The sequence below is a fragment of the Neofelis nebulosa genome, chromosome 17 (assembly GCF_028018385.1).
Source record: "Neofelis nebulosa isolate mNeoNeb1 chromosome 17, mNeoNeb1.pri, whole genome shotgun sequence".
Classification (NCBI taxonomy): Eukaryota; Metazoa; Chordata; class Mammalia; order Carnivora; family Felidae; genus Neofelis; species Neofelis nebulosa.
In genome coordinates this window covers 51,704,381-51,722,539 of record NC_080798.1, presented here as the reverse complement: position 1 = coordinate 51,722,539, position 18,159 = coordinate 51,704,381, and the positions used below count along the sequence as shown (strand labels likewise).

General features: G+C 49.1%; 1 protein-coding gene across 1 annotated transcript; it reads right to left on the bottom strand.

The window, feature by feature from the left end:
- Positions 1 to 124: 124 nt before the first annotated feature.
- Positions 125 to 8,024, bottom strand: MON1B (MON1 homolog B, secretory trafficking associated). The gene is made up of 6 exons (XM_058706271.1): positions 7,388 to 8,024; positions 7,015 to 7,172; positions 4,707 to 5,036; positions 3,369 to 4,188; positions 2,874 to 3,021; positions 125 to 756 (listed from the first exon to the last, which is right to left on the bottom strand). Exons 2-6 carry the CDS (start codon positions 7,160 to 7,162, stop codon positions 547 to 549), a joined length of 1,656 nt encoding a protein of 551 aa, XP_058562254.1. The 5' UTR covers positions 7,163 to 7,172; positions 7,388 to 8,024; the 3' UTR covers positions 125 to 546.
- Positions 8,025 to 18,159: the final 10,135 nt, after the last annotated feature.

Genomic DNA, 18,159 nt, shown 5'->3' with positions numbered 1-18,159 from the left:
ACAGAGCCAGGTAGGCCCTGGAGGCCACCTTCTCACTACTAGCAGCAGCAGCTACATTGATGGGGGCCACTTTTGACAGGGTAAAGACGAAGTAGGTGAAGGGCAAAGGAATGTCCTCGTGGGAACCGGTTTTAGGCCTTTTATGTACAGTTTTGTTTTTTTTTCTTTAAAATATCCCCAGGCTGGCTCCAGCCATAGGCTGGCACCGCATTCCCAATTCCAGAGCCCCTGTGGGCCCCCCTTGGGGACCCTGGCCAGCCCTGGACACTCAGGGCTGAGAGCCCATCAAGGAGGCCGACTCTTGATGCAGGACAGGGGGTGTGGGGGAGGAGACGGCCCCTAACAGAGGCTGGCACGTCATCCAGGTGGAGGAGGTGAGGCAGAGGGAGAGGGAGGCAGAGGGAGGCCTAAGGATTTGCCCCAGAGGTGGAGGTGCAGGGGGGAAGCAGCCTCTCCCCTGCCCCTCCTGCGCCCCATTTCCAGGGTGGAGACAGAAGGTAAAAGCTAAAGGTGGTGGTTCCCAGCGCTGCTCAATCTAGCAGCCTCTCAAGGTCCAGTGAACAAGCCATTATGGGAAGGCTGGTCTGTAGAGGCAGCTGGGGCTGCTGGGGGTGTGGAGTACTTGGGTGGGTAACGAATGAAGAGCCGGTCCTCCTCTTTCTTCACCCAGCGCAGGAGTTTGGTCACTACCAAGATGGCACCAGCCTTTGTCACCAGGGGGCTGAGGCAGGTATAGAGTTCAAATTTGGAAGTCACCTGCAGGTTTGAGAGGGGACAAGAGTCTGTTGAGCCAGAGCTGGTCATGCCCTGTCCCGTCTGCCCCACCCTAGCCCCATGCCTGTCTCCTGTTTGGAAAACACACTTGGCGAGGGCTCCCACCTGGTGCTACCTGGTCACTGGGCTAAAATAGGTAAGCTAATATCATGGCGGGCCAGGGGTTTTCAGTTGGGCCAAGGAATCAGCTGGATCTAGTGGCTTCAATTGGGTAATGCTGGCTGTGTGTGTGTGTGTGTGTGTGTGTGTGTGTGTGTGTGTACTTCCTGGATATCAGTTTGCTCATCTGTGCACCGAGTATAACAACAACAACGCTTAACACTTAACAACAAGCTTAACACTTACGGAGCAGCTGTTGTAGACAAGCCCCACATTCTCCCTCTAGAAACCCACATGGCCTGCCACCTCCCCCTTAGATGCCGTTTCTTAAGTGAGTCATCTCCTGACAAGCCAATTTAAAATCCTGGGCCTACCATATCTTGATTTTGAAATGCCACTCTCTACGAAAAGGCACAAGGGCTCGTTAGACAAATGGCTCATTCCAGGACGGGCACAGAGAAAGTACATGATGAGCCTGGAACATCTTGTGCCAGAAAATGAGAATGCTTCAACAGTGATGGAGACGTCTCAGACACAGGGGCCAGCCTGGCTAAATCAGAGACCGTTTGGGCACCAAAATAAGTGACAGAAAAGTCTTTGAGCCCACAAAGAATTAAAGAAAAATCCCTGAGACCATATTGATAGAAAATTAAAAATTCAACCAATAAATAGGGGGAGGAAAAGTTCTTCCATATAGTAGTAGAATCTCAACCAATAAATGTAGAAGGGATGATGGAGTTCAAAAATCACCACCTGGTAAACACCAAAGTAGTAACTCTTGCAGGCAAGAATCATTAATGGATATTAAAATTGGTGGACGAAAGTATGATAAAAAAACAAGTCTGACATAATCACCACAAGATATTTGCCGGTTATGAAGGAGGCAAAACACTATAGTGGAGAAATCTGGGAGATGTCACCTTAACCAAGTGATCTAAGTTAGCATCAACAGCGGGACAAACTGATATTGTGGACTCCTGACAGGATGCAGAGAAGGACACATCACTCACTCGGGGGATATTTTTGCCCAAAACGCAGGATAAAGTATCAGAAAAACCCAGGTTGAGGGACATTCTACAAACCAACTAGCTGGTACCCTTGAGAAATGCCAACGACATGCAAAACAAAAAAGACCACGGAGGGTTTAAACGAGACAATAAGTAAGCCCAGCCTATGATCCTACGCTGGATTCTGGAGCTGTAAAAGGGCGTTAGTGGGACAACTGGTGACATCTAAATGAGGTCTGTGGATGAGATGGTGTTGTAGTGATGCTAATTTCCTGATTTTAATAAGCGCCTGTGGTTAACATCTGGGGAAGCTAGGTGAAAGACCTATTTATGGTAATTATTTGTACTGTTTTGCAGCTTCTAAGTCTGAAATTGCTTAAAAATCAAAGTGAAAAAAATGTAAAAGTAAAATAAAATTCTCAGGTGAGAACAATGCCTGACACACAACAGACATACAAGAAGTTATTTAATATATGCGTACTAAATGGCAGAGCCTGGGGGAAGGTGCTATTTCCCACGGGGTCACCTTGACCAAACTCCCTGAATAACTGACCCTTAATAAACCCACGGGAGGGGAGGCGAGGAGCCCCGGAGACCCCAGGGGAGAACACCCCGGGCAGAAGGCACAGCCTGGGACCAACTCTGTCATGTTCAAGAGCGCTGGGGACTCAGAGTGACAGGTGCACTGTGCACACACAGGCAGGGCTAACCGGGAAGCAGGAGGCACACTGATGGCTGTTAATGTGACCTCTTCAGAGTGGAAGACACTGTACAGGTTGTTTACAGGGGAACAGAGAACAGATGGGGCTACTGGAGGGCTGGAGACCCCGCGATCCTCCTGGGTTTCAAAGACACACATGTAGCGTCAGGAACAGTGATGCAGGGCAGGGCACAGCGTGCTCGATGGAGGCTGTTATGGTCGGAGGGGATCCGGTGGGGGAAAAGGAGGCGCGAGGTCGGGAACGAACCCTTTCTGACCCCTAGCCGACTCACCCAGGCCAGCAGCGTCTCCCTCTCGGCCACGTGGTAAATGAGGCGCAGGGGTCTGGAGGAGCTGTGAAGGCGCGCGTGCAGGCGGTGGTACAGGTCCGACAGGCGCTGCCGTTCCTCTTCCCTGCCGTACGGGGCCTCCAGCTCAGGGCTGCGGGGACCGCGGGAGGTAAGGCCAAGGTCAGTCAGAGGCCTCCTTGGCTCGCCCGTCTCCCCTCAGTCTAGGGGTTCAATGAAATGAGGCAGCCGAGCCTTCCCCATCGGACTTGGGGTTTCTCAGGGGCTGGAGACCCAGCTTCCCCAGCAAACGAGGGATTGATTCCTTGAGCACTGGGTTAGAGTAAGGGATTCCTTGAGCCTCCCTCATTACACGGACACCCATTCGATCCCACCTTTCCAGAGGATGCCCGGCTGTCTCCCGCCTCATGTCCAACAGAAGAATCTTTTAGTCAAATAAGCCTGCCTGCCCAGCCAACCGCCCATAGGGTCAGGGCCTACCTGGTAAACTGAGGCAGCTGGCGGTGATGGTCGGGGATATCCAGCGGCTTATAGAGGAAGTGGCGGAGGCCGGGTGCCCCCACAGCCTGCACGCTGTAGGCAGGGGCACTGCTTGCTGGGGCACTAGAGAAGCTGGCAGCCTCCCGGAGGGCACGCGTGGCCCCGAGGGTGTGCATGCCCTCTTCCACCAGGCGCCGGCAGGTGGCCATGTCATGGAAGGCCTCAGGGTCGGTGCCCAGCAACAGCAGGCAGACAGGCATGGCGTCCAGGCGAGCCACGTAGGCGTAGAAGAAGCCATCGGGGTTGAAGCGGGGCAGGCACACAGGCGCCCATGCCTCTCCTGCCGCAAAGGCCGGCGCCCCCACCCAGTCGAGCAGCAATTGGAGGTCGGCCGGGTCCAGGCGGCACTCGGCCAGCACGGTCCGCTCCTGAGCTGCCGTCACCAGTCGCCCTCCGATCGCCAGCACGGACAGCGCCAGGCCGGGTGCCGTGCAGCGGCGCAGCAGCGCGCCCAGTGCTTCCCGCAGTGGGCGCGCCAGGGGCACGCAGCGCACGGCGCCCAGGAGCAGGGCACCGGGGTCGCGTTCCACACTGTCCAGAAGCCGGTCCAGCGTGCGCTCTGAACCGGCCAGCAGGCGGCGGAGGTCGTAGTTCTGCTTGCGCGCGAAGATGCGGGCCACGCTTGCACGTGTCAGCGTGCTCACTATCTGTGCGTGCACAGCCAGCAGCTCCCCCCGCAACTGGGCTGCCGACTGCGGAGTCCTTGACACGGCCACCAGCAGCAGTGGGCCCTGCTGTAGGAACACCAGCTTGTGGTCCTCTAGGGGAGGGAAGGGTGGGGGCGGGGGGGAGAGATGGGTCAGCGGCGACCGGAGGGGATCGGGCGGGGCTCTTCTGCTCTTTGCCTGAACACACACACTGCTGGCCCAAGCTCACGCGGTCACTCCATGGTACACTTGGGCTGGGATAAGGACAACTGGGGGGAGTGTGGGTATTCGCAGAGACACGATGGGTCAAGGAATCAGGTGAGGCACACAGCATGGATGACACAGAGCAAGGACTGACACAGAGCCCAGCAAGACACCCAACTCAGCCACAGAGCCCCCGAGGTCACGCTTTCAGATAAATAAGGAAGTTTATCCAGCCAGTGACTCCGACCCGGGCGAGTTAATCACTCAGGACCCAACTGGCCAAACGGACGGACAACAGACAGACGCCTGGACAGCCATCCACACACACAAGGACTCACCCCTGGCTGGTGGGCTAGTCCCCCAGGCAGCCGGTGGGCCAGCCAGATTCCCAGTCACCATCCCCCGGTCTACCTCCTCCTTTGCTCACCCGCGTAGATGGCACGGATGGCATCTCCTGCACTCTGCACGAAGGACACGAGGGCTGTCATCACACCCATGGTCGTGGACAGTGCCTCCACACTGCCGTACCTCGAGTAGATGGGCTTGCCTGCCTCGCTCAGCACAAACACGTGCTTCCGCTTGCTGCGCCAGTCCTCGTCGCTGGGGTCCCCACCCTGGCCCCCAGAGCCACTCTCAGGGCCACCTGTGGGACTATTCTCAGAGACTGCGGGATCCCAGAGCCCACAGGTGCATGATGGGGCCCCTGACTGGGGCAGTGGTGACAGCAGGCTGGGTGGCTGGTCCTTTGTCTCGGATTCTGAAAGAGAACTCCTGGTGGGTCATCTGGCTGTGGACTCCCACTAACTCCAGGTACCCAAGGATTTACCAAATCTCCACCGGCTCCCCAGTGACCCTTGCTGCTGACACAGACCTCTAGGTGTCTCCTCTGCCTCTCAATGACACCCAAGAGATCCCTCTAAAACCCCAACAATCCAATCTCTCATTGTCATTATTGAACTATGTCCCTAGAGACTGTTTATTCTTTCAATAACTGCCATTTCCAAGGCTTCAAAGCACCCCAGAGCCTCTGAATGACCATTAATATTTCCATCTTCAGTGATTCCCCACTAAAACCTCTGACCCCTCATTTATTCTCTTAGTACCTACTCACCCCTCATTGGCCACCATGACATCTACTAATATCTCTATATTCTCTCATTTAAATCCTTCCCCCTGCCCCACTCCTCCCTAACCTCTTATTTATTCTCATCAATGTTCACTGATCCCTAATGACCTCACTGACTCTTCTGGTCACCCATGTATATTTTTGATGATAACCACTAAATCTCCCAATGACGGCCATGAATATTCACTAACACCCAGATCTTTAAGCCTTCCTTAATCCACTATTTACTCCCACTGCTGTTCACTAACATCCCAGTGACCCCACAATATCACTAATTCCTCCAATGACTGCCCTGTCACACAATCTAAAATATTTTACTCCATGGGCGCTTCATCCCCACCATGACCACCACTGACCTCTACTAACATCTGAGACTTCATATGACCTCCACTGACTCTTCTGACCCTGTTATTCCATTCTCCCTTCACTCCAGTGACTACTATTAATCTCCACCAACACCCGGGACTTCAGTGACCTCCTTTGATTTCCCTGACCTCCCTTTATTTTCACGGATAGCTACTCCCTTCCTCACAATACCCACTATAATATACACTAAAATACAGGACAATAATAATGACTTTCTTCATGACCGTCATTAATAATCACCAATAAAACCCAGGACTTCACTGCCCCCTACTGACTCCCTTGACACTCTTCTCTTTTATTCCAGTCAATACCCATTCATCCCTCAATGACATCCATTATTATCCATTCGTAAGTATGTCTCAACAATTTTCCCATAAAATCCCAGTGACCACATATTCCCTCATTCTCTGGTTGACATTCACGGATCCCCCATTTACCCAGTTACCAATTACCTCCTCCCAGTACCTGCCATTAATTGACAGTAATTCTCAAGTTCTCAAAGACACTACCCCCTACCACCACCATTTATTCTCGGTGACGTCCACTCATCCTTCCTGATGATGCCACTAACATCCACTCATTCCAAAGCGGTCAGTGAACATTGATTCCCCAAAGACTCCCATTGTGTCTCCATCAAATACCTTTACACATCCAGCTGGGTCTTCAAAGACTCTCCTATAGGTCATCTCACTCTCCAAATAAACTCATTGATGTCCACGCCTCCCTACCGATGATCACCATTAACATCCACTAATTTCTGGTTCCTTAAAGACTGCCCCCAACAAGTCACCATTGATTCCTCAATGATGAAAACACTGAGTGCCCAATGGTCACCACTGATCCCCTTTCCCACCGCAAGGACTTACATAACACCTTAGCCACCAAAGACACTGACTTCTAAATAGTTCCCCTTCGACTGTATTAACTTTCTTTTGGTCATTCATTGACCTAAACATCCTAAATCCCCATGCCCCTCTGTGACCCCAATCTCTTCTTGATTCATCAAAGACCTGAACTCACACCAAGGCCCCAGGGAACATCCCCTGTTACCCACGGATTTCCTTGTCATTCCTCCATGATTTAAATTACACCGTGTGTCCACAATGACCTCCTACTGATCCTGCTATGGTTTAAGCTACTTTCCTGAGTCCCAAAAGACTCTTCGCTGGTGCTCCATTGACCTCCCTCAACAAAGACACTCCGTAGGGATTCCTTCCAAGACCCGAATGAGGGGAAGGCATACCTGTTTCCTCCTGGTCCCCGTCTCCAGGATCCGGTGGGTCTTCGCGAAGCCCTCCACCGTCTCCTGCCACCTCACTGGGAAACCGAGTGTCCTCCAAGTCCTCCACGTCCCCAGGGGGTGGGGCAGTAGTGTCACCTCCAGCCTCCATCTGCACATCCCTGTGGGGTAGAAGAATTGAAGGTGACAGGCGGCAAAAGAAAGTTCTTAAAAGCCTCTACTGAGCCTGGCCCCCTCGGACACATTCCTAGTGCTCATTTCCCGTCGGGTTTCAACAGGATGAAACAGTCAAAAACATGCCAAATACGCGCACCCTCCAACATTTTCCGAAAAGGGAGGTCCCACTGGGCCCTAGAAAATAAAGATACATACACACCTGTTTTAACCCCGTATCTCAATTGGCCGGGTACCATCACTTCTCAAGCCGCGGTAGCATCACACTTCCGGGTGCGGAGTCCGTCTTGCCACGCTTCCGGGAGCGACGTCGCTCCCAAGACGCTTCCGGTTGAGGCGCCTTATTCGCTCTCCGCCGCGCCGCAGCCCTCTCTCCCGCCGCCTACTGGTGTCCCCTCACCGTTGAGATGACGCGCGCCCCTCCCAGATTTACGTCGCTCCGGTTAGGGACCCGGTGAGCCGCCTATAACCGCACTGGCTGGCCCGGCTGGCACAGGCGAGCCGGGCCCGCTTCTCCTACAGAAGGCTGCCGGCGTGAGGGGGGCTCGGCTCACGTCCAGCCAATCCGGAGTCGGAGGGCGGCACTGCCTCCCTCATGGCCCAATCAAGAGAAACCGGCTCTCCTTCAGCGCTTCCGCCGGTACGCTGGCCGCCTATCTCTACCAGTATTGTGCCATGGCTTGAGATTGCACCCGCCCATCTTGACTGACATATCCCCGGGCCCAATCGTAGGCTCAAGCCGATGTCCCTCTTCATTCGAGGACTTTGGCAGCCCCAGTCATGATGGATACTGGTGCCCGACCAATAGTGGTGCTCCGCCAGAACAGAGGTAACTTCACGCTCCCTTATCCACCCGAGAAGGCGAGGGGATGAAGGTGGAGTGGAGTAGTCTGTGCATTGAGGAAATGATTGACGGACAGCCCCCCCCCCCTTCCAATCGGAGCGCTGTGCGCAGCCTGGCCAACCTATGGGACTTGGCTGCTAAGGCGAGAGGCGGGCTTCTCAGAAGTAGGAAGTATTCGTGGGTCTGTCTGCAGTCAGCCGGGCAAAGGGCTCGGCGGACTCTGGAAATAGGGAAGCGCGAACCCTGGACGTGCTCATGACGAGGGGGGAGTGAGCTTACGAAGGCCACGTGCAGGCTGCCCAGAGCTTGCCCAGACTCACGAAAGGCCAGGGAGACCTCATTTCCGAAAACAGCGGTGGGCTGAGCTGCAGGTTTAGGAGTATCCGCCTAAGGGAGGGGCATGGGGGCGTGGCTTTGAAAGGCCGCGGAGCACTGGTTGGTTGAGGAAAATGCCCCTCTGACCTCTGCGTGCCACCATTGGTTGGGCTAGGGGAGGCGAAACGCCTTCGCCTCTGGGGACCCGCCCCCTAGAGGGTGTACACCTGGTTTAGAAAGATTGCCTGGACTGGATTTGTTCTTAACCTGGGCTGGAGCGGTGGGGCAAAGCCCTTGAGGAACCGCGGAGTGAGTTCCCGATCTCCACCTACACTGGGGAATCATAGGAGAAATAGACTTGATCTCTGATCACTTTGTCTTCAGGAGATTGAAGAGTAAACTCTTCCCTGCCTTCCCGACAGGGGTTCCCTGAATTGCGACTTCCTTTCTCTCTGCGTGGTGTGCTTAGTTCCAAGCTCCTTGTCATGTTGGATGAATCACCAACCCCAGGTAAACAAATCAACTCTTCCCACACCCAGATTCCCTCCAAAATACAAGGCATTAAAAAACAGCTCCGGCAAGAGTAGATGGGGTAAGTTCTGGAGTCCAGTGAATCTTGGAGACCATAGTAAGTATCCTGGGCTCACACAAAAACTTTTCAATTCATTGCAGAGGATTAAGGCAACCGAAGGGTATTTGAGTTTATTTATATGGCTGCTAAGGAGAATGAATAATTGTGCTTACATCCAAAGTGTGCATCCCAGTGAGAAATTCTGCATTTCGGGTGAGTTGATCAACCTTAAACTCAATCTCAAGGTGCCCTCTCGTCTTCTGCACAAACATTTCCGTACTGGGCTCTACCCACAAGTCCTGGAAAGAGTGCCTTTCTAAGGATTTTTTTTTTTTTCCATGAGGTCACTAGCACATTGTTCCCAGGGCTGTACAACCATTCCTACTTCTAAACTTGTCCCAGGTTGTCTTGAGCCTCTGGAACCGACAATGCATAAACCACACTAGGAACCTACCTGTACGTCTCTGGATACATTGTGATAAACCACACTAGGAACCTACCTGTACCTCTCTGGATACATTGTGATAACTCTCCCACGATTCTAGACTTCCTGAGTGCTGGGAAATTGAATTTGAATATATACAGTGGAAATTGGAGTGGAAGAAGAACACAACTATGTGCAAAAACAAGGCAACTTGTAGTGTATCTGTGCTGTGATTGGCTCCCTCAGCTGTACCTGCAGTGCAGGAACATTTGTGGTTTTCATTTCCCTATTTCCTATCCCTCTTCTGTTCCCAGCTTCTTCTCTCTTGTCTATGCTCCCTCACCTTGTTCCATGCTCTCTTCTCTGATTTGTACCACTGCTCCCTGCTCCTACTTTTTGTTCCCTGCCATGTCTTGCTGTTCTCTGCTCTGTCTATTCAGCCCTTTCTCCCTGCCCCCAGTTCTTTGCCTCTTCTTTCTCTATCTTGCCACTCTTCTTGTCTTTGATTCCCCTGATCTTATTATCTTCTCCAAACTGGGTTGGGAATAGAAATAAGGAACAGAGGTATGATGATCTTAGCTACATTTACCACACTCTTCCATGGGGAAAGGGTTGGATGCTTTCCTAGATACATAGTTTTCAATTGAACACCCCCTGTCCTGCATCCATCAAGTGCAAAACTTGAGCAAGATTAGCCTACCCTTTGGAACTAATCAATGTAAATGGAATCACAAATTCATAGCCTTCTGCACTCCACTCTCTTTCACCCAACAGAGGTATAACCCCATTCCCAAGCCTACCATCCTGCACAAGGCAACCAATTTCTTCACATTTCTGAAATACTCAAATCTCATTTAACCAAGCCCTTAAGCACACCTTAAGTCATCACCCTCCATAAAATATTCAATGTTGCCAATTTCAAAAACCTCCCCAAACACTATTCCTCCCCAAATCCGATAACCTCTCCCAGACCCCATCTTCACCACACCCACCAGTGTTCCCAGAACTCTCACTCTTCCAAGCCAAGAAAATGTCCAAAGCACCTAATCATGCCACACAACCCAGCATCCATGAATCTACCCACATCCCTAAAGCTGCCACCTTCCACAAATCAGCAATCTTCCAAAAACTCTAGCCTCTAAAACCAAACACACCAAAACCTCAGATTCCCCAAATTCACCGATGTTTCATGCTCATCAACCTCCTCAAGCTCAACAGTGCCCCATGCCCATCAACTGCCCCAAACCCACCAATATCCTTATGCCACTCAGCCTCCCCAACCCTGCAAACTTCCTAAACACACCATACTGCCGGAATATACCCACGTGCTCAAACCCATCAAACTCTCCAAACATTTGTCCTCCCTCAAGGCCTCAATATTTCCAAATTTTTCAAGCTCCTCAAGTCCCAAATTTTCCATGAAGCTCAAATCCCCATGTCTACTTACCTCCCCCAAACCACCAATCTCATAACTTCAAGTTTATCAAGCCCTGAACCAATCCACCAAATTTTGCAAATTTCACCCCAAATGGCGAATTTATTCAAAAGTCTCCAGATACTTGTCCCATCCCCCTAATTCCACATGTCCCCAATGCCAAATCTCCAAGTCCATCAAAATCCTCAAACCCACAGTCACTTTCAATTTCCTGCCTTCCTTAAATCAACATATCCAAACTTTCCCAAAATATGAACTGACAAATTACTCAGAGCCACCAATCTCTCCAAACAAGCAACCCTCCCCAGCAAACATGCTAGTTCCCACAATTCTACCAGACTACGGATGTCAACATCCTTTCCAAACCATGCCACCTTCCTAGCACCATCAAGTACTGTTGTTCTTGAGGTGTTCCCCATGGACTTTCTCTTGCTCTGGTAGCAAGATGCTACCCGTTGATGGTACCATGTCCTATAGGAGTGAATATAAACTTAACAAAAAAACTCACACAGATGTACCCCTGTCACACAAACACATTTCTTAATATAGTTTGTATATCATTAAACTTTACCAAGTTCCTGGATTAAAAAAAAAAAAAAAGCCCTCACCTGTCCAGAAACACCCTCTGTAACTTCACTCAATTCCTTTTTGTAACCTCCTTCAGTCTCTCCTTCATCTAAGAACCATATCCCTGTGTCTGTTCCTTTTTGCTTGAAATCACACCATCTCTCCCCACTAAGGGCAATAAGACTGTGGACCTAAAGAGAGTGTGAGATACAGACAACTCCGAGCTAAGACCACAACAGGAAAGGCATGAACACTGCTTAATGTTTTCTCTCTCTCTTTTTTCTTGACTGAAGTATAGTTAGCATACAATGTTATAGTAGTTTTGGTTACAAATGTCAAAATCCCTGTGGCTCCAAGAAGAGGACTCTGGACTCGTGGTGGGCCCAGTCCAAGGTTGAGGACTCTGTCTCCACAGAGGATACACATGCCCGAAGGGCATGGGCAGGCCAAATGTTGGTACCAGAATTGTGGTGATTTTTTCCCAACATGCCTGTGACATTCCCCTATCTGTCTGGCCCTGGTCGCGGGTTGGGGAGGTTGATCTCCTGTTTTGAAACAAAGAATACAAGACTGCTAGTGTAGGGCAGATGGCTCAGAAGGAAGCAGAAGAGGTCCCCCTTTAAAGACTAAATCCAGACTCCTTTTCCACAATAGAGCATGGCCTGACCCAGGGTGAGCCTGCTGTGTGGCCATACCGGGGCTGGGGTGAGGTGGGGTGAACAGACACAATTACTGACTTGTGTGCGATCTCATGACTATTTGTGGAGGTGCACTGAGAGCCTGGGGAAGACCATCCACTGAGTGTCTGCCCAGCCTTGAGGGGAAGGCCTGGTTGGGTTCATAGGCTCTTCTCCTCCAGAAAGCACCCCAGTTCTTCCTGCCTTTCTTCTTCCCTCCTTCCTTCTTTCCTTTCCTTCTTCCTTCCTTTCTTCCTTTCTTCTTTTTCTTTTTCCTTCCTTTCTTCCTTTTTTCTTTCTTCCTTTTTTTTTCTTTCTTTCTTTCTTTCTTTCTTTCTTTCTTTCTTTCTTTCTTTCCTTCTTTCAGCTTAAATGGGGGTAGAACCTCATTTGTAAAGGCTTATTATTTATCACTGCAATTTTATTCCTAATAAATATTAGTATTAGTAACATTGAGCATTCAAAATAATGGCTCTCTAAAAGTGCCCACATCTCAATCCCTTGAACCTGTGAATATATGGCCTAACATGGTAAATGGGGCTTTGCAGTCATGATTAGGTGAAGGTATTTGAATTGAGATTTACCCTGGGTTATCCAGTGGCTCAGTGTAATGATATGAGTCCTTAAAAGTGGAGAACATTTCCCTAATTGAATCCTAAATAGTTATGGAAATGGAATGAGTCAAAGAGATTCTACACGGTTGGCTTTGAAAATGAACACAGGAGGCCAAGAGCCAAGGAATGCTGTCAGCCTCTGAAATGTCACAAAGCACAGATACTCCAGAAGAGCCTCCAGAAGAGAAGGCAGCATTGCTCATATGTTGATTTGAGCCTGGTTGAGGCTCTGACATACAGAAATGTAAGATATTAAATCCGTGTTATTTGTGTGGCTAAGGTTGTGGTATTACGTTGTATACATAGCAAGAGTAAACTAGCACATAATAATATGAAGCAATTCGTAACAACAATCATAATAGCAACAGGCACTGAGGGATTAACATGTACCCAGCACAGCCTTGTGTGTTCTGTGTGCTTTAAGTTACTTAACACTGTATTCCCGGTGATGTTGGATGACAAAGTTATTCTCCTATCGCATTAAAGAATCTGAGGGACAGAGGGGATGAATGTCCTGTCCTGAGGAAAGACACCTAGGAAGGAACATAGCCTAGGTTTGGTCGTAGGGTAGTTTCACGCCTGGCTCCATTCATGTCTACATTGTTCTACCCTGGGTGATTAAACAGAAAGTTGTTGCAAGTCTCTAGATTCCATGTTTGGCCATGTTACAGTGATACTCTGCTGGTGTCAGTATACAGATAAATACTGATGTCAAATACTGATGTCAGAGAATGGGTGAAAAAGGCAGCTGCAGGTGTTTGACAAGAGGAATAGAACCCCAAGGACACTTTCCCATCCTTAAGTCCCCCACACCCCCTCAACCGCTGTGGCTGAGGGACACAGGAGGGGCTCCGGCACCCAACCAGTCCTGGTGAAGTATCAGGGCTCTTTTGCCTGCTCCACTAAAGTTCTTTAGTTTCTTTTCTGTTCCCCCACACGCTTTCTCCTCATAGGTGATCAAAAGGGCCGAGGGACAAACGATCTCTTCAAATTAGCTAAGTCAGTGATTCTGTTTTATAAGATCAATGAGTTTGGCTTTCCTACAGAGATTTCCTCTCTGGGGCTGTGCTGACCCCTGCCAGGTTTCTTGTCATATTATCTCACAGAACAGACCCCTGCATCCTGGGTCCCATGCAGGCATCAAGTCACCACAGTGCCCGTCGCTGCAGGCATTTCACCCACTGAATCACCCCCTGGTAGCTGTATTCACAGCTCTGGCAGCCCTGGGCTCCTTTGGTACCTACATCAGGACATCTGAGCCTCTGGGACTGAACACCTACGACCTCCAAGCAGTGTGTGCCTGTCAGTGGACATCTGGACACATTGCACTGACCCCTTTTGCTGTATGCTGTAGCATCTGTTCCTGCATGGTGATTTGGGTGGTAATAAATTACACCTGACCTGGTATGATATGATTTCTCGCAGAGAGGTCAACAAAGACCAGACAGAAGGTTGTGCAAGAAGGTGGCGAAGGATGTAACCCTAGTTTGAGTAACCTCTCCACAGTTTCTGTCGCCAGGCCCCAGTGCTGGTTTTTACTTTCTTATTGTCTGTTTCCTCTCCATGTTTCTTACTCCCTTAACCTGAACAATGCTCCTTCTCTGGTGGCTGTTGGCCCAGCCACTGTGCGCTTGACTCACCCCATTTCTCTATTCCGAAAGGAGTCGGACTCAGAGAAAGAGGGTTGGGGGTTAACTTTGCTGAGGTTCCTTCACTCCCCATATTGTTATGGCTCTTATATGACTTCGGTTCACATCGTAATGTAATGGCGCTGTGCACCCCATCCTTCCTGATGGCTTGCTGTGCCCCCTACACCTGGAAGAGACCAGCACTTGCACCTCCTGGTGTCAAGGCTGAACGCATCTTCCAGTTCTCCCACATCATGCCATCTCATGCACATCCGAAGGTCTAAGACCATGACATTCCCAAGGAGTGCTTAGTCCTTCCTGCAGCCCATGAGTCACTGAAGCATTTCAAGTACCTTCATGACTTTCTCTTGGTCTGGGTGCTGCAGTGAATGAGAGGTGGTTTGTTGCAATAAGTAGATGTGTACACAATTCTTTCTCTGGATGATGCATCAATAAACTCAAGGAAGTTCAAATATCAGTAAATTACAAGGAATGTCAAAATCTCATCATGTTGACAGATTCTATCTATACGTTCATTCAATTGCTCTTCCCACCTCATTCTTTTTTATTTATATTATTTAAATTCATAGTGCTTTAAAATAAAGATTTTCTAGCAAAGCAGGGTTAGACAATTCATACTTTGGAGGGTTTTCTTTTTTAATGAGTCAGAATTTCATTTGTAAAGCAATGTTAATTACTGCTGCAATTTTATTCCTAATACAGCGTGATGAAAGTAAGAAGAATGATAACCCCTAACAACTTCTACTTTTTCTCCTGAATCCAGTCAGTGTCATCTTACGTGGCAGAAGGGACTTTGCACATGTGATTAAGTTTGAGGATCTATGGAAGGAAGAGGTTTTCTGGACTACACAGATTGGTCCAATCTTAAAATACGAGTCCTAAAAATAGAACCTGTCCTGGCTGTACTCAAAATGAGATTTAACAATGAAAGAAGGACATCAGAGAGATGCTATGTTCCTTGCCTTGAAGATGAAGAAGTCCAAAAGCCAAGAAATGACAGTGTCCTATAGAATCCTCAAAAAACAAGGAAACAGATTCTTCCCTAGGATCTCCAGAGGGAAAACAACCCTGTTAATACCTTGGTGTTAGCCTGCTTGGACCTGTTTTGGACTTCTGACCTACAAAACTATAAGATAATACATTCGTGTTGTTTTATTTTATTTTTTATTTTAGGTAAAGAGAGCAGGGGAGAGGGGCAGAGGGAGAGAGAGAGAATCATAAGTAGGTTCCATGCTCAGCGCAGAGCTTGACGCGGGGCTCAATCCCACAACCCTGGGATCATGACCTGAGCCAAAATCAAGAGTCGGACACTCAACCTACTAAGCCACCCAGGCGCCCCCATTTGTGTTGTGCTAAACTGCAAAGGCTGTGGTGCCTTGTCACAGCGGTAAGAGGAGCTAATACATAATTATTTTGAAGATTTACAAAAACAAAACCAGCAACATATATTGAGTCATTAATGTGTGCCACATACTTCTTCTCCATGTGCTTTCCATGTTTTAATTTTAACTCTATATTTTCAGGATCGGAGATAAGGGTCCTGTTCCAAGACGCCATAACCTGGAAGAAACATGTCTTGGATTTGATTAAGGTAGTTTGAGGCTAGTTTTATTCATTTCAACATTGTTTTCCACAGAGTGATTAAAGGAAAATTTTTGAGGGATCTTGAATATACTTCCATGTTCTGTCAATATTATATTGATACTTGGGTAGTGGTGATGTCAGCAGGGGCACGTAAAGCAGATGAGGACACAAGAACTGAAAATGGCCGTCATGCACATCAAATGCTCATAGAGGATTCAGTTATCTTCATTTTGCATCTAATTTTCCCATAAATCAGGCTAAGAATATAAATAAAATTAAACAGGAAAAATTTTAGGAAAAACATGATCTGTGCTCTTTTTTTTAAGTTTATTTATTTATTTTGGGAGAGACAGAGACATCGTGAGTGGGAGAAGGGCAGAAAGAGAGAAAGAGAGAGAGAGAGAGAGAGAGAGAGAGAGAGAGAGAATCCCAAGCAGGCTCCATGCTGCCAGTGCAGAGGTCAACATGGGGTTCAAATTCACGAAATCGTGAGATCATGACCTGAACTGATAATAAGAGTCTGTCACTTAACAGACACTGAGTGTGCCTAAGTGGACACAGACTGAGGGGTGGGGCCAGGCCAAATGTGTGTCAGGTATATGGTAGTCTTTCCCTGACATGCCTGTGACTTTCCTTCGCGGGAGAGAAGTGAGGAGACTGATCTCCTATGTAGTGATGAGACGTGAAGGCTGCTGGTGCAGGTAGATGGCTCAGAAGAAGGCAGAGTCCCCCTCGCATAGACCATTTTAAGGCTAAATCTAGATTCCTCACCCACAAGAGGGCATGGTCCGGTCAAGGGTGAGGCTACCATGTGCCATCCTGGGGTTGGGGAGAGGTGGGGCGAAGAGACACAATCACTGACCCAAGTGCGATCTCATGTCTATTCCTGGATGTGCACTGGGTAGGGCACAGGCTGGGGCAGACCATCCGCGCGAGCATCTGCCCAGCCCTGACACGAGGGCTGGGCTGGGACACTGGCTTTGTCCTGCGTGTGACCTCCACCGATCACCTGTCAGGGCATGGGCCTGTGTGACACCTGTGTGACAGAGAGGTCATTGTTAGGACAGCACCTTGTTTCCTCACCAAAGTGGTGATGCCATCCTTCACTGTTTATGTGCGTCATGCCATCTTTACAGCAATGGTCGGTACCACGATAATCTTGTGCTCTACCATCACCAGTTGAAATAAGCATACATGTGATGCTTTCATTGACATTGTAATTACCTTACCTGTATAATTGCTATTCGTTCTTTTTTTATTGCTATTAGTTCTTCTGCAAACATGAAGATGCTCCTATAAACGGGCTTAGATAAGCCATACTCTACATGTTTTTGAGAGATGTGAATGAAATGTAACCTTTTTTATAATGTAATGTCAACAAGTTCTGCCATTTTGTTCCTCACATATAAGAATCATAGTAATTAGCATAAGTACACGAACAAAAATAACACTAGAGCCACATGCATTATGTGCTGGGCACTGCTCCATGCCCTCTATATGTTTTAATAATTTAATAATTATGTAATTGCTCATAACCCTCTGGGAAGTCAAAGTTATTCCTATTTTAAATAGAAAGCTGCGAGGGACGGAAGTGATACATGTTCTGCCCTGTGGATTCACAATCAGGACGAACATTTCCTGGATTCGATCCTGGGGTAGTCTGAGGTCTAGCTCCTTTCTCTTTGACAGCGTTCCTCATAGAAACTTGTTACAAGCCTCTAGTGTCTGAGTTTCATCCTTACTGTACTGATGTCATGGCGGTGGTGGTGTTGGCAAGGTCAGCTGACGATACGCACTTCCACGAACACACACAGGTCAGTGAGTCTGTGTGGGGGCACCAGTGAGGCTGGATTCCCCAGCAGAGTCATCCTCGTGTGGGATAGTTGACTCATGGCCAATTGCTCTGTCCTTCACGAATCCCTGTGGTTGCTTCCCATCCATGTGTCTGGTAACACGGAATCCCTCACGTCAGGCGTCCTGCCTTCTGAGCTGCCCCCAGAACACTGGGCTTGTGGATTCATTACCCTTGGGTGTTCTGAGCCTCTGGGACGGATCCCTGTGAACCATGGCATGTCCTTTCATGGAGGTATCTGGACACACTGTGTAGGCTCTAATGTTGTATCATGCTTTCCCTCAAAGTTGCCTGCGTAACAGAGAACTGAACTTTAATATTTGTCATATGGGGTTCGGGGGGAAGGGGGAGGTCCTTTTTTGAGCAAAACCAAAGCTTCCTAAAGGTAGGATTAAACTATCTCATGAGCAGTCCCCAGGGCTGCACCTGCAGCGAATGTCAC

What these genes read in the sequence shown, in the direction of transcription:
- MON1B (XM_058706271.1), bottom strand. Translation starts at nt 7,162, where the DNA reads ATGGAGGCTGGAGGTGACACTACTGCCCCACCCCCTGGGGACGTGGAG. An exon ending in CGGGGACCAGGAGGAAACAG is followed by an intron (nt 5,037 to 7,014) that starts GTATGCCTTCCC and finishes GTTCTCTTTCAG; the next exon opens with AATCCGAGACAAAGGACCAG. An exon ending in GGGAGACGCTGCTGGCCTGG is followed by an intron (nt 757 to 2,873) that starts GTGAGTCGGCTA and finishes TCAAACCTGCAG; the next exon opens with GTGACTTCCAAATTTGAACT.